The sequence below is a fragment of the Uloborus diversus genome, chromosome 9 (genome assembly GCF_026930045.1).
Source record: "Uloborus diversus isolate 005 chromosome 9, Udiv.v.3.1, whole genome shotgun sequence".
Lineage (NCBI taxonomy): Eukaryota > Metazoa > Arthropoda > Arachnida > Araneae > Uloboridae > Uloborus > Uloborus diversus.
This window is the reverse complement of record NC_072739.1, coordinates 27,096,877-27,113,541: the sequence shown is the minus strand read 5'-3', so window position 1 is coordinate 27,113,541 and position 16,665 is coordinate 27,096,877. Positions and strand designations below refer to the sequence as shown.

At 33.7% G+C, this 16,665-nt stretch overlaps 1 protein-coding gene across 5 annotated transcripts in view; it reads right to left on the bottom strand.

The window, feature by feature from the left end:
* LOC129230600 (nucleobindin-2-like) overlaps nucleotides 1–6,415 on the bottom strand; it is a 41,440-nt gene extending 35,025 nt beyond the window's left edge. For 4 of the 5 annotated variants that reach the window (XM_054865005.1, XM_054865007.1, XM_054865008.1 and 1 more), the window contains exons 1-3: nucleotides 6,343–6,415; nucleotides 3,091–3,222; nucleotides 296–397 (exon numbers count right to left, since the gene is read on the bottom strand). In XM_054865005.1, coding sequence (XP_054720980.1) covers nucleotides 296–397; nucleotides 3,091–3,222 — 234 coding nt within the window. In that variant the 5' untranslated portion in view covers nucleotides 6,343–6,415. The other variant, XM_054865006.1, reaches the window with a different exon arrangement.
* Nucleotides 6,416–16,665: the final 10,250 nt, after the last annotated feature.

The window sequence follows — 16,665 nt, the reverse complement described above, 5'->3', positions numbered from 1 at the left end:
TACATAAATTACTTAATTTCAAAAAACTTTTCATGAATTTAAGGCTGTCTGAAAATTTTAGCAGTTACGGAATTAATATTAGGATCTCTATTCTCTGCATAACATGAAATTCAAATGCCTTACTTACTAGCTAAACAGAAGGGATTAATTTTATTAATAAATACTTTATAAATGATATTTTTAGTGATAAATACATATGAGACATAGCAAATTAATTTTAAAAATGAATTGCATTAACCTCTTAATAACAGCCTATTGTATTTCTAATTGTAACAAAAAAAAAAAATTCACTCACCCTAATGTGTTCGGCACTAATATTTTCCAACTTTTTTGCAAAGTCCTTGTCCTCTTCCAGAGCCTGCACAACTTGTTGTAAGTATCTTCCATATTCTAAACCCTGTAGGCAAAGACAATATTATAAACATATACTCAACACATGCGAAAACACTATCTCAATTATGAAAATAAAGCATTTTCACTTTTTTGCTCAATAAAAGATAAATAATTTTAAAAAAATTATGATCCTAGAATGGAAGCATGCATGGTGATAGACAACTTAATCCTTTTTAAATCATAGCTAAGATGTTTTAGTTCAATAATACTTGGTCTTATCTGGCATTATGTCCCCTCCCTAACTGCATTATTAGGAGGACGGGTCTGCAAACAATCTAAAAACCAATCGTGTTTTCTTTTTTATTTTATGTTAAAAAAATAGCTGCTGCACTTATTTCTTTAAAGATGACACAGATGAAACATGAATTTTATTTTCAGCTGGAGATGAAACACACTGAGGCATTAAGAAAGATATGAAAATGTGTAACACTTCAGCATTTTGGTCAAACTATCCCCCTCAATTTTAGCTTTTAAGCTAAAGATCTTTTGAACCCAGCTTAAACCTTGACTCAACAACATACAAGTATCACAATGTTTAAAATATTAATTTTTATTTTTAATCCTTACAAAATAGGACTCTTTCAAAACAGAAGTGCAAATAATTCAGGAAACTTATTGAAAATTTTTACTTTGAGACATCTTGATTCAACTAGTTGTGCAAAAAGTAAAATTTTTTTTATAATAATTTTATAATCATTATCAGCAGAAAAAAATAATAGATATTTATATTCAAAGAAATATTTAATGACACAATATTACTTTAAAAGTGACAATATTTTAGAGCACTGAATTTTTTTGAACATGATTCCATACTTCAACTTTTTTCTCAAAAATGTTGTATTCCCTGTTTTCCAATATTGCTTTAACTAAAAATTTCAAAACTTTTGCTAATTGTCAACATGTACTCAGCGCCAAATGCATTTAAAAAAATCATTTGGCAAGAGACTAGTGAAATAATTTGCCTAGGACCAAAAATTTACTCCAAGCCCTTAAAATTTTGCAATTTTTGTTGGTCCCTGATTATAACTCAATTATTGTTTGAGCAGGAAATTTAAATTTCTTTGTTTTAAATTGTTTATTCAAAATTTATAATGGTTGAGAAGAAGACTGATGATAAAACAATGTATTGTGCAGAAAATTACGAAATAAATGTCAAAATATTGAAAAAACAGAACTGGCATTTTCCTTTATCAGACATGAAAATAAAAATATTCAAAGTATCTGCACACAACTCAAAGCTATCTGCAAGTATACAGTGGGTAGGTAAAATTTCCAGTAATAAAATGCTTATTGTGCTTTCAATCACATGTCCATTAAAGCAAGAGATTAATTAAATTAATTTATCTACAGATTTTCAAGATAACCATTGTTTAATATTGATATTAATCAAAACATTTTGAGCGAAGTACACATTTGCTGCAAATGTATCTGCACAGCGACAAATGTATCCATGCACGGCGTGCAAGTGTACATTATCTAGCTATGTTGCCAGGCCTTTTACATATCAGAGGCTAAAATTCAAATTTAGAGTGGAACTTGAATTTCAGCCTCTGCAGTTTTAGAGAGTTTGTCAACTGCTCTACAGACCAAAAAACCATTTAAAAAAAACCTTCTTAATATATTTCTATTTAAATACGTTAGCAAACTACAGATATTAACTTAAGTTTTAAAAATAATATTTGAAAATATAATACTTGAAAATACTAAAAAGAAAATCTTTAGACTTTCAAATTCTTATTTGCAATTGTTTTTATACACTAGCACAATAGATTCCCCAATTTCTGTTTCAACTAAATGAACATTTAGTCCCAATTTAATTGTTGTTACATTGCGTGGATTCCATTACAACGAAATTCTTGTTACAACAAACAAAATTTGTGGTTCCTTGAAGTTCGTTGTAATAGGATTGATTTTAAAGTATATGAAATCAATTGTTAAGAGTTAAGACATGAAATCACAAGTTGAAAAAGAAACAAATTAAAATTTAGATGGTGCTTCATGGTCACAACTCAGTAGAACAATTGGGATTTATTTTCCAATTCATTATCAAGTTAATGAATTTTCATTTTCTATCTTTTTTTATTTAATGTCAGTGGTTTTAATTTCCCCAGATTCAGATTCAAAAAAAAAAAAAAAAAAAAAATGTTCAAAACGTTTTGTTTTTGCAAAGTTAGTCAATGATCATAATTGAGTGCGCAGTTTGGGGGCAAAAACACCCCACTGAGGCCTTAATTTTAACAACATTGCCAATTCTGATGCAGTATATATGTAAGGACCGTTTTGAACAAAAAAAGAACTCTCTCTAGAAGGAAATTTGGGCTAGTACATAGTAGTTTTTATCAGTTCATTTTGGGGGAAGAAAAGGTTCTTTTGCTCTTATTTCTTTTTTTTTTTTAGTTTAAAAACGATTGGATACAATTGCTTTGTTATACATATTTTCCTTCAATCTAAAATTAGGCATTTATTTTTTCAAAAACTCCCATACTCACTACCACTAACTTATGTTTTTTTTTTTCCAAGGAAGAGGCAGAGGAGGTGAAAAGTGACAGTCAACCCATAGAGAGGGGGACAATGGGCCCCAAAAATGGCTGGGAATCACTCAACTAGCATATAACATTACCATAAAATAAAATATCTTTATCCTTTTTGATAGTTATTAACTTTTAAATAGAAAAAGATACAAAAGCATTTACTAACGTATTCATCTAGAGCGTCTGAAGTTTCTCTCTCCTGCTTCTTTTCAGTATCCTTTTTCTTCTGATCAACTGGAGGACACACAATAACCTCCAGTGTCAGACATACCACAAACAAACAAAAAATATATTTCATCTGAAAGAAACAAATATTCAATCATAAAAATCATTTCCAAAAGGTTTTTTTTTCAGAACTTTTCATAAAAAATGTGTCTATGCACTCACAATAAGAACTCAATTTTCTACTCATGGAAAAAGCAGATTTTTCTGATTATCATGCATACACTCATGTACAACAGGGAAACTGAAACAAAGTGGCAGGGGGGGGGGACAAAAAAAAAAACAGTAACCTCAATGGATTTGAACAACTAAATGACACACTGAATGTAGCAACTTGCAATGTTGGATTATGCTTGATTATTTTTGAAATCAAATTCTATTTTAAGAGAAATTCATACTTTTTTGATTAATTTTGCATTAGTGAATGTTGTTTAACATCCAATTAGTTTATTACTTCAAATGCTAAGTAAAAAAACTTAATGTGTTTTTGCTTAAAAGCCACTATTTTACAATCCTTAATACTACATACTACCTTTTCTTACATTATGTACTTGCATTGAAAGTGTACCCTTTACCACCCCTCAGGAAAATTAAAAATGACAGGACAAGTTCTGTCCACTTCTATCAGCTAATAGCCAATTTTTCATCTTGGTACCAACACGTGACTTTATTTTAAAAAGTTTTAGCTATTACCCTTCAAATAAGCATTTATGTGAAGAGGCAAGTCATAGAAATAATTAATTAGTGTTTCCCCCAGAATAAGTTGCAAGTTTGATAGCCTCTTTTTTACATTTCTCAATGTGTCCTTCTTACCCATTTGAAGTTTTAACAGAACTTTCTCACAGAATCTTTTTTCCTGAAACATCAAGCTTCACACAAACCTGGCATTGAAACATAACCCTGTCTCAGAATTTAATTTAATATAGATCTGGTTTCTCCGTTTTAAGCATAATCTTATAAACTGTATATTCAAAAACTTTTGGTTTTTTGAACAAAAAAAAAAACTACTGAAAAATGTATGCATAAAGTACAAAATAATCAAACAAATAAATTTTTCAACAAAAGCACCTTTTCTTCTGTTAAAGTGGCTTTTTAATTGAAATTAAGTGTTCTTTAACTGGGAGAATCCTATCCTTTTCGGCCTGGGGAATATACGAAAGCTTTGTTTGAAAAGTCCTTCAATCAGATTTCACTAATAATCCATATAAATACAAACAATTTGGCTCATATACTGATTTATAGCATAAAACATTTTACAATCACTATAATCAAAACATTGTTTTTTCTCTTTCATTACTGAAGACATCACAGAATGAATCAAATAAAAATAATGCACATGAAAGACAGTACAGGGTGGCGACAGGAACTGTGAAAAAAAGTTCCCTGACTTTTCCCTGATTATTTTCATCAAATTTCCCTGATTTACATTACCAATGATAATGGTTTCCTTTCTTTGCTCTACTTAAAATCCATTGTATGTTTGTATAAAATGCGGTATTTTAAACGTTTTAAGTTATGTAAAGTTGATGAACTAAAGATATATTTTAAAAAGATGTTACTTTTTTAACAAAATGGTAAAAAAAACATATCAAGTCATTTTTTTGGAAAAAAAACTACAAAACAGTACATTAAATTTTTCTACAAGGAAAGATATCAGAATTTTTTTAAAAAATACTTTACTTCCAGAAAGCAGTTAGCATAGGAATTTTAAGAAACTATTAAAATCACTCTTAAAAACATGTGTATTTTTGGTAGAACTAAAAAGTAATTGAAATTATTTTGAACTAAATTTTCAGACAGTATAATAATTGTTGCAAGAGTAACAAGTAAGAGTGAAAGAATAGAAGTAATGTAGTTATTCTTATATAACTAATTGACATATTTATGCAAAACAGATGAAACCTTTTGACATCCATTTGTAGGGATCTTTTCTCTTATCTAGAACATAGGTTTTAATGAATGAATACAGCATTTTAACAATAAAAAAATAAAGATATTTACTTAAGTACACAAGTTATTTCAAATGATTTAAGTATGTAACGAAAAAATCTTGGATTGCTTTTGTATGAAACGACTTTGAAATGCAAGAAAAAAAAAACAGGGGGAAAAAAAAGCAATTAATCAATTTCAAAATATATAAAAGAATAATACAACTTGGTTATAAAATATAAGAATAGAAAATGTAAGTCTGAAGAAAAGAAAACCTTTATAATTACGGCGATCGCAAATAATATAATGGCAAAACAAAGTTTTTTGATTGAAAGTTCAATTTTAGCAATTAAATTAAAAACTCAAAGAAGTAATAACTTTTAAGCTTTTATCAGTATTAATTCAAAAACCAAAGATTTCTTCTTGAAATCGTGATTACAGTATGCTAATTACTTCGAAATAATGGAATAAAGGCAAAGGAGCTAAGGCATTAATGAAGGCTTCTTCTTTCCCTGTATGGTTGTTTATTTTACATCACATTGAAAGCGTCAAAGGAAATTTCAAGCTAGGTAAAATAAACAACCTAACAGACACAGAAGCAATCTTAGGATGTTCATCCTACGGTTAATAAGGAAGATTCAATACTTTGACGTTGAGGAAAAAATATTTACAACTATGCGGCAGTGTATAATCGCACCTCATTAATTTGCCTTTTTTTTTTTTTTTTGAACTGATAATTGGCGGAAAATGCGTAGGGAATTAGGATACAAAATTTTGTAAAGCAAAAAAAATTTTTTTTCTTCATAAAATCAATTTTCCCTGATTTTTTGTTATTTTTTCAAAATTCCCTGATATTTCCCTGATTAATAAAGTTCCCTGACTTTTCCCTGATTTCCCTGATCTGTCGCCACCCTGCAGTAAATGATAATAACTCTCTACTACAGTTAATACATGCATGATGAGAGGTAAAAATAATAGCATGATACTTCGTAAGTACAAATTATATGCAGGAAACATCACTCCCAAAACACATTATACGAGTAGTGATCGAGATAAATCCAGCTAATAAATACTATAAAAATAGTGAAAGAGAATAAAAACCGAACAATATGTTGCTCTTTACCTGACAGATTTATAGAGATCGAAGATAAATAAATAGAAAGTGCAGAAACAGAGGAATAAGCTATCTAATTTACGGCAAATATTATTTCTCGATCATCAGTCAAATACACCTGGCACTAAGATATAGAAGAATAAAATATGATACCTGGACAAATGACACAAATACACGTAGCTCTAAACTGCACACTTTTCCATAAAAAAAAGAAAATATTGTTCCACTTTTCAAGGAAATTCAATGCGTTGCCACGTTGTAAGTAATACTCAGAAAGTAATCTTCAGTATTAGTTTAAAGGCTTCCTGAGAATGAATTTTATTTGCGTGACGTCAATACAAGTAGAATGACCGGTTAACTTTTTTAGTTTACGAAAGACGTCTTTTTTCTTCTAAATAGCCAACCTCGTCCTTATTTTCCAGTTTTGAAAGTAGGTGGTCAAAAATTGCCCGATACTGAAAAAATTTCCTTTTGATTTGCTCGATTTCTTAAAAACATTGAAATGGAAAGGGAACATGTGTCATGAGGAACATATTTTTCTCGTTTTATCGACAACGTCGTACATTTTTGAAGTGAAAACTTCTTTTTAGACGCGTTGAGCATTTTTGAGGTGGGAGAAAAACCAATTTATTTCGTAACACTGTCACCTAACTGACATTTGGAATACAGGAACGTGAATTCGATCCTCACCCGATCCCTCCCCAGTACATTTCTTCCCCCTCTCCAGAAGAAAACATTTTTAAGCTTTATAATATCTTTAAAGTGAAAACTTCTTTAGACGCTTTGGGTATTTTTTGAGATGGAGGAAAAAAAATGATATGTTTCTGGTATCGTTGATACATGTGTTTGTCTTTGCCACTGCGCAAATGAACAGCCAATTGTAATGGTTGCTATTTATATTTCACCGGCTAAGTCTATAAGTGCAATGCAAGTTCTTTTATATGAAATTTTATTTATTTATTTTGAAGATGCTTCTGCATTAATCTATAACTAATAATATAAAGCTAAAAAGTTTGTTTGTTTGCTTATTTGTTTCAATGCTCTTATCTCAGGAACTTCTGGTTCGAAGTGAAAAATTCTTTTCGTGTTGAATAGTCTATTTATTGAGGAAAGCTACAGGCTATATTGTTTTTACAAATCAGATAGACCGAAAGATTTGTAATTGCAAATTAAATGTTTAAGTAATTGTTTAGTTCTATGAATTCCTAATAGATGGTGGGGTAAGTTAACTCATCGAGAGGGCGCTGGTCTACAGTTGCAAGGAACCATGTCGCACGGCTCAGATGCGTGGTCGGTTACGGTATTGTGGGACTGTTGTGGTCAAGGCCGGATTAACACATATTTACGCCCTAGGCAAACTTGGAAATTACGCCCCAACTCACGTAGCAGAACTCTATCGAAATCTGACCCCCCCCCCCTTTCAGCCATTCCCAGAGGCATAGCAAAGGCAAGTGAAGATTTTGCGCCGCCTCTGGTTGACAAAATGAAAGATAGGTTTAAATGGAAAAATTTACGTAAGAGAGCCGCGTACTCTATTTGTCTTTATTAACTTAGTCAAACCTCACGTTCTTAAGGCAAAAACTTAAAATAAGATTGAGGACAGAACAGATTGCTCCCAGCATACTTTGTCAAATATCACTAAAAAAGATGGTTAAAATGCATTTTTACGAGCGTGGAGCTTCAGAATCTACCATTTTTCCCATAACTACTCCAAAGATAGCTTAGAATTGCGTTTTTAGAGCCTCAGCTTTATCAGCCCCGACTCTCGTTGCTAATAATGTCTCCAAACATAGCCTAAAACGGCATTTCTAGGTCTTCAATTTCGAAAGATTTTTAAGAAATATTCCCACACCTTTATCTAGTTTCTCAACATATGGTGTAGCCTAAAATTGGGTCTTTAAAATTCCATATAAATATTCTTAGGGCTGTTCATAAATAATGCTCCACTTTTTGTCACCATATTTTGATCTCTCTCCCCACTTTGGCACATTTCATGCTGATATTCCTATTCTTGTAAAAAAAAAAAAAAAAAAGGCGGGATGTCATTTATCTTGTTAGCCCCTCCGTCCCTCTTGTCACAAATTCAATTTCATGAGCCCTCTCCCCTCAAAGATTTTGTTCATTTGTGGACAGCTCCCAAACCCTGAAACTTTTCCTAACATCATCAAAGATAGCCTAAAATGTGCTTTTAGGACTTCAATTTTGAAAAGCTTTCAGGGGAGGGATCCCAACCCGGGGATCCCTCCCCTAATGTTAGAATAGGGACCCCCCCCCCCCCCATTCTAACTTTAGGGTTTCCCAAACAGAGCAACTAAGTCTCAAAGCTCTCCCATTACCGCTTACCGTCAGCAGGGCCGCAGAGAACCAAGGCGGGCCCCTTGTCAGTTATGTCGCCGGCCCCTTCCTAAAACTAGTATGTTGTGGCCATCACGAAACTTTCTTCTATATTTTTCCTTTTTCTGATCCCTCCCCATGCTTGACGAGGAAGCAATGTTCCTAACAAAAACAAAATGACACATGCAAAAACTTGACGACCATCCCAATGTCTGAATTATTGTAAAAGCAAAGCAAAGAGCGAAAATTGAAAGTTACTTTAAAAGCCTTACTTGAATTAATTACAAATATTTTATTTATTAAAAAACATAAGATGGCAACAGTTAAAAATTTTAATTCATTGAGATAATATACGTTCTTAATCCCCGCTGGTCGAAGACCCACCGTCGTCATTAAAGGGGACTGGGCGACGTTAAATATGCTCGTGGTCTCAATGTCCTCCAAGTGAAACGATACCTCTGGGGGTGCTAGTACCAGGTAGCTATTAGCTCTTGGACTAGTTCTAAATTCTCATTAACTGTTCGATCCGGTGATGGTGCTGCCATCTATCGGTATATAAAATAATGGAGGCAAGGCACTAGTATGCAGACCTCGACATAAAATACAGTTGTAGTCAGTTGTGACTCTTGAATAGAATAGAATAATATACGTTCGGATAAATCTGCAACGGTCTACCTCTGACGTCACAAGAATGGGTGGAGCTACGTAACCTTCTGACGTCACATCGTTTCTTTTGCTAGTTTGATTATCGCGTTGATAATTTCTTTCTTTTTGCTTCTCGATCTTAATTTATTTATTTATTTATTTTTCGCTTTTTATCTTTATTTTCTTTTTGTTATTGTTATAAAACGGAAAGAGAGTTCATTTTTTTAAAAGCAAATACGGTTTTATTTCATATTTAATTAAAATAAGTTAAGAATATTATAATTAGTTTTTTAAGATTTTTATGACGTTCTAGAAGATGTGATTATTTTATTCATTAAAATGAGATGGGGAGAGGGATTATCAAAATTAGTTTATCAAGTTATTCTCCAAAATATGTTTTATTTTAGCTATTTAAGTGAAGCATTTTGTGCAGAAATATAAGTTTTAAGTTTTTGTGAAATGAAACGGTGAACGAAAAAACAATGAAAAAAAAAGGATGACTATTATTATCAAGAAATAATTAAATACTTTTGCGCCGAGAAATAATTGTAAATATCTAACTTTTATCAGCACAAATAAATAGATTGTTGAATACACGTGTTTCGGGGTTTCCAGAAACCTCTTTTTCAATGAAAAGTTGTGAGCTTTTGGACTAAAAATTGGATATTTCTTGTTAATATTATTATTAACTAGTGGTACCCGCACGGCTTTGCCCGTAGTAAAAAGTTAAAATGTCATTTGGTTCGCCTGTATATTTACAAATAATTGATGATGAATTTCTCGCAAGTTTGCTATTTTAATTTGCCTGTTACGGTTCCTCGTTATGATAATTTGGTAATTTAATCCTCCGCGTTGTGATAATTTGTTCGGAGAAATTTTCTTGAAATTAGAATAGAAAAAGAACAAAATCGGATTTTCGAAAAATCGCTTCGAGGTGCACACCCTCTTGCTACGTACTAATTTTGTGTCAAATTTCATAAAAATCGGCCGAACTGTTTAGGCGCTGTGCGCGTCACAGAGATCCAGACAGAGATCCCGATATCCTGACAGAGAGACTTTAAGTTTTATTATTAATAAAGATTTTTAAAGATGTTATAAAAGATATAAATTTGGCGTTCCAAGACATAGGGTTAAGATGTAATAACTTTTCTTTCTAAAAATAGGGGGTGGCGATTGTCAAAATTAGTTTTATCAAGTTACTCAACCATTATATTTTTATTTTAGCTATTAAGTAAAACTAATAGCTAAATGGGGTTAATTTAATAGCTAAGTTAATCTCGAACAATAGGTTTTAAAAGTCCGTAAAATAAAACGGCTGACGAAAAAACAATGAAAACGGGAGGGCAGGAGGGGGTGCATTATTATCATACAAACTCCAAATTATTTATATTGAGGAATAAGAGGAAACAGAGGTATGGATTTAAAACGGAAAATATACATTGATGAAGTTTAATGCATTTGTGCTCAGGTATCCTAACTCCTTTAAATGATTTCTTTTGACCAAGTTTCAGTCTTTTGTATTACTCTAAGGAATAAACTAGGATGACTTGAATAAGAGGCCCATGCTCTTTTCGCTACGCCGCAGACCCGGGTTCGATGCCAAGGATGGGCACGGTCAACGGGCCTTTCATTTCTTCTACGGGTCGATAAAATGAATACCAAGTGTGCTTGGAATCTAAACACTAGGGGCTCCTTGTTCGGCTGACTCGCACGTCTGATTTTTTCACCCTAATGCCAAATATTAGTTCATACTAAGTTTTGTAGATTTTTATTTTGAGGATATAAAGATAGGAATATGTTTTTTAAATGAATAAAATTGTAAATGAAAATCAGCGTTACCTCCGTAGTCAAAAGATTAAATAACACTAGCCTACACTCCAGGGTGCCCCGTACCTACCGCTTACGCCTACAATCCAGGGTCCCCCTACCTACCGCTTACACATGATTTAATTGTTCGGATGGGACTCTGAAGACAGTTTAGTTTCTTAATCCAGACCATGAACCGGGCAATCCCTGATCCAGCACACTCGGAGATATCGATATGGAATGCAAACTTGGAGGTCTTCGTAATCACGACTGATTAAACGTGAACCTGTCAACATTACCGTACACGGAGGATCTCCTACCGACTGCATCGAACCCGCGACCCTGCAGTTGCGAGTCCAACGCCCTACCGATCAGGCCATCATGGCCACATGTTAAGAACATGCAAAGTTCCATGTATTGTTTACCTGGGGTCGTGGTGACTTGTTCGGCAAAGTGGCGTCGGATTCGCAACCGAAGGGTCTCGGGTTCAATGCCAGCCGGTCGTAGATATTTCGTGTTTGTTAAATAGTTGATATAATATTTAATTTATGTTGAAAGATAAATTGTCTTTGAAAATTTTCAAAAGAACGCATGCATGGACACCGGCAGAATTAATTGCAAAGGGGTGTAACCATATAGAATTCTGTAGCAAAAATAATAGGGCTTCCACACAGGCATAGAATGTGGCCAATTGGAAAATCATTCGATTCTAATACCTATAAATCCATTATATGACCAATGTGTCCCTTTTCCCCTCCCCGAAAAAAAATGGTTTGAATTTTGAGATCTTTAATTCTCAAATTAGGTTTTCGCAATCAGGAATTGCGGTAGGACCCTACTCGAAGGGTTTCTTGTTCCTACTAATGGAATTCACCGCAAAGTAATTTGAATTCAAGAAGTCAAAATTCAAATAAATGCCAGGAGCTGGATACTGGATGTTATGTGCTGGATTCTGTTTTTGCGTAAAAAAATTTGTTTAAAGTCGAAAAGGCACAGGTCGTTATTAAATAATTCGATTTCGATGTGCATGGACGCTACCATCCAAGGGAAGGGACATAACTAGCGGAGGCCCGTGGACCAGAGGACATGGACGCCACCAACGAGGAGAATGGACACGCACATGGAGGCCCATGCAGCAAAGAAGTTTGCATTATAAGCATAGAAAAATAAAATGAAAGGAAATCAACTATTGTCAAGTAAAAACAAATACATAAACTTTTTTTATTCGACATTTTTTCTAATTCAGCAATTGCGAATTTGCTTATTGTTCTCTTTTAACCGTTTTCGGCGTCCGTCCGTCTTTTGATTTCATTTCTGTCACCACCATTGGATTTTTGGAGGGACTCCACCTTGGTCCCCCCCCCATGCTGCTCCTCCAGCGAGCACCGTCCTGCGTACACACACGCCTGCACACACACACATGCCTGCAGATAGACTCACATAAGGCCCCTATAGTGGAGGAGCCGACGCATCCGCCATTTTGGAGCAAACTTGATCCAATGCTTCGTAGCGATAGCGTTGCTGCTGATGTTTACATTTCTTTAACATGTGTTAAATTGAGTCAAATGGGTGGTTGTTCAGCTTTTAATTGTGTAAACAGCTCTAAAAAAAGATTTCAGCTCTTCAGATTACCAGCAGATGCAGAAAGAAAAAAGAATTGGATAAATAATAGCCCGCGAAGTGACTGGCAGCTTGGAAACGACGCCAACTGTTTCCAAAATTTCGCCAATGTTCACCTTCGCTCTCCGACTCTCTCGTTCCCTGTTGGGCGAATAATTGCCAATAAAGGTAGCTTTCCCTGTTGTACGCTTGCTCCAAAATGGCAGATACACACGCCTACATACACACACGCGTGATTGCGAAAAAAATAATTTCAATTCGGGTTGTCAAAATTCAAATTAATTTTTATTTATTTAATTATTTATTGATTTTTCAATTTTTAAAAATTATGTGATTAATTATTTATTAATTTATCTTAAATCTTAAGTCGACTTCTAAGACGTATTTCCATTTAATTATTCAGTTTATAAGTTACATTTTTCTGATCACAGTATTTTTGTACTTTTATATTTGCCCTTCGCTGAAAATGCAGTAATTTTTACTAACTTCCTTATTTATAGCATTAATAACCATTGAAACATGTTTAAAAATATTTAAAAAATATTAAATCATTTTTGTTTTTAAAATTGATGTAATTTTATTTTTTAAAATCGGGTGGGGGGGGGGGGGGGTGGCACCTTCTTGCCGGATTCGAGTTGACATATGAGACGGAATAATACTTATCGTGATGTATTTTGCAGTTAGTTCCTTAAGGTAGTTTGCAATTTTTCAATATGTTTCCTAATCCAATTTAATTTTTATAAGTCAAGGGTTGTAAGAATGCCCCTAAAATTTATTTTTTAAAAATTTCTTATAAAAAACTAGTAAAAAAATAGATACAAAAAATGTCATTTGAAAATTGTTTTTTGATTTTTTTCCAAAAGACGTGAGGTATAAGAACACCACCTTGCACCCGTGCACATGCTCTTATTTCCTGTGGAAGTAATAGGTGTCATATCATTGTCGTATGATTTACAAAAGTAAAAGAAAATGAAGGAAAAGAATAAGTTAAAAAAAAAAAAAAAGCTGCATTCGTGCATGAAACGCAACGAAAATCCGCTTATTTCAGAGACCGCAGAAGAAAACGTAGCTCCACCCATTCTGATGACATCATAAGTCTACGTAGCTCTGACGTCAATGGTAGACCGTTGCAGATTTATCCGAACGTATATTTCCGATCATTTCCATACAATTAAAATCACGAGAAATACGCAGACGACAATCTATTACGATTTATCTTTCTTATTGTTGCATTAATAAAACTATTTTTATTCGCAAAAAAAAAAAAAAAAAAAAAAAAAAATCAACACCTCTTGGAGCGATTGGAGTCAAAATTGAACCAAAGCCTGTTTACGTATGGATTCACATATATTCCAAATTTCAAACAGAACGTAGCATTACTTCTTGAGATAAGGCACTCACAATGGAAAAAAAGAACGGGCGATTGCGCTACCCCCTTTTTAGCTGTTCACACCAAAATAAAATCAGCTCTTATACCCACTAAGGGCTACTTGTCAAAAATTTTTTGTTTGATTCCGTTCGTTATTTCTTGAGATACAGCAGTCACAATTCACGACAAAAAACGTTCTATAACTCAACCCCCGTTTGAGCTATTGACACCAAAATTGAATCAGCACCTGTTCCTGTTAATACCAACATATGGACCAAATTTTGTTTGATTCCGCCAATTACTTCCTGAGGAATAGCAATCACGCATAACTTAAAAAACGTCCCATTGCTCCACCCCCCTTGGAGGAATTCGCGCCAAAAACCAATGGGCACAAGTTCACATAGGGTCACATATGTGTACCAAATTTCGTTCAATTTCATGCGATAGTTTTTGCTGTAGAGCAGCCACAAAAAACTGGTCACGCACAGACGTGACACACACACACACATACATACACACACACAGACAGACAGACATTTTCCAAAAATAGTCGAAATGGACTCAGCACACCTCAAAACGTTCGAATCCGTCAAAATTCGAAAATTTGCACGAATCCAATACTTTCTTCTATATATTAGATATAGAAGAAAGTAAAAAGAAAAATTGAAAAGAAGAGAAAATGGGGGTAAAAAGAAAAAAAAGGGGGGGGGGAGAAAAGGGAAAAAAGAAGACAAAATAAAAACTGCTTACTAAAAAAACAACTCTATTTTAAGTGCCACAACAGTAAATGCCAGAAGAGTAAATTTTACTTAATCTTTACGTTTTCTCTTGTTCGGAGAATGTCTCCCTCCCCCCCCGAAGTCTCTGGCCTCTAGTTTCCGACTAGGCTGACATGGTCTCCTTTCGTCGAGCCTGACCACCAGCAGAGAAAGCAAAACTTTTTTTTAATTTACTTTCAGAAAATCTCCTGAAGTACTGGAGGAGCCCCCGACTCTCTTTTACATCACCTCACCGACTAAATTCACTTCAATTTTAAAAGAATAAACAAAATCCGGTGGATCCTTCATCCAAAGATAAGCTAAATTTGCATTTTTAAGCAAGCCCGTCATTTAGGGAAGTTAGTGCTTCTTCCCGGCATTGAAAACACGTTTTTCCCTATAAGTGGGTACGGTTTTTGCTGTCTTGTAATGAAGATTTATTGAATTTTTTAATTTTTTCAAAATGAGTTTTTGACTCTGTGACTGAAATATTAATTTGCGTCAGTACCAACAATATAAATAGTACAGTAAAATTAGTATTTTACTTTGTAAAAAATTAAAACCCAAGGTTTTTCTTAACCAAAGACTTGGTTGTGTTCTCCTCAACGACATCTCCAAAAGCCCTCGACTTTTCACTGTACGCTTCCCCCTTTTTGAGGGGGAAATTTAAGCTTCGCAGTCTCGGGGGAAAAAAAAGAGTATCATTTATTGTGTCGAATAAAACCATAACCAAATCAATATTACAAATAGTATTTAAAGAGTTTTTGGCATAGAAACCAATTTTTAAAAAAGATTAGGAAATGCTTGTTTGATAAAAGGGAAAAAAAAGTTTGCTCTGTCTTCTTAAATGATAGCTTAAAAGAGACTTTTTTTTTTGTTGCTATTGCACGCATCCCTCTCGTTTTTCGGGAGGGGGGGGAGTGAAGTATATAGTCAAGTGGCGCATTGTGTTTTATGAGTATCTTTTTATGTTAATCAAAGAAAATACAACCTAATACAAATTTCAAACATTTTAAAACCTTTTTGCTTAAAACCATCAATTTTTAAAATGTACTAGCTGCGTCGCCCGGCTTTGCACGGTCCACCCCGAAAATAAAAGGTATGACAAGTGACGCGTTTTCAACTATCAGGTTTGAATTTTTTTTTTTTTTTTTTTTTGCGGCAAACTACGGAAAAATAACCCAAAAGTAAGCATTTTGAATCCCTCGATTACAGGAGAAGCCTTTAAACCAAAATCTAGTATTTTATTTGTTCATATTCGAGAAAAAAATGGCATCATATCTTTCATTTAATGATTTTCTTTACGCTACAAGTTTTAATAAAAGCATTGTTGCGGAAAGTTGAGATGAAATGAAAATTTGAATCCAGGAAAGCCTTCGAAAAATAGGGATTTTATGTCGAAATCTAGCCTTGCGTTCGACGAACCTCACCGGTCTACCGGTAAGTAACCGGTTACTAACCGCAGCGTTCTATGATCAACCGGTTACCGAATCGGCTACCATTCTGAGCAGTTGATTGGAGCACGTGATCATTAGCTGTCACGTGATTAACTAACCGGACGCTACCGGTCGTGCTCGTCGAACGTAAGCTAAATGTCACAATAGGGTCGTTTCCAAAATTTTAAAAGTATTTTTTCTGAAAGAGCATGCTTAAAAACATTGGATCTGACCATTTTTTAAATAATTTATTTAAGTTTTTTATTTTTTAAAAATTACTTTTCTCGGTGCGCTTTTGTTGTTTACGAATCTTGCCTATGACATCACAAATGATGAAATGCCATTTATTGTTGCCATTCACAGAGCAAAATATTTAATTCGCATCTTTACTCACGTGTATTGGCAACGATATGGTTGATAGCAAGCGTACAGCGCAATTTTAATTCGCTTCTTGATTATCATAACGTGGAAACGCTGTACATCATTTGTGACGTCATCAAGACCACGC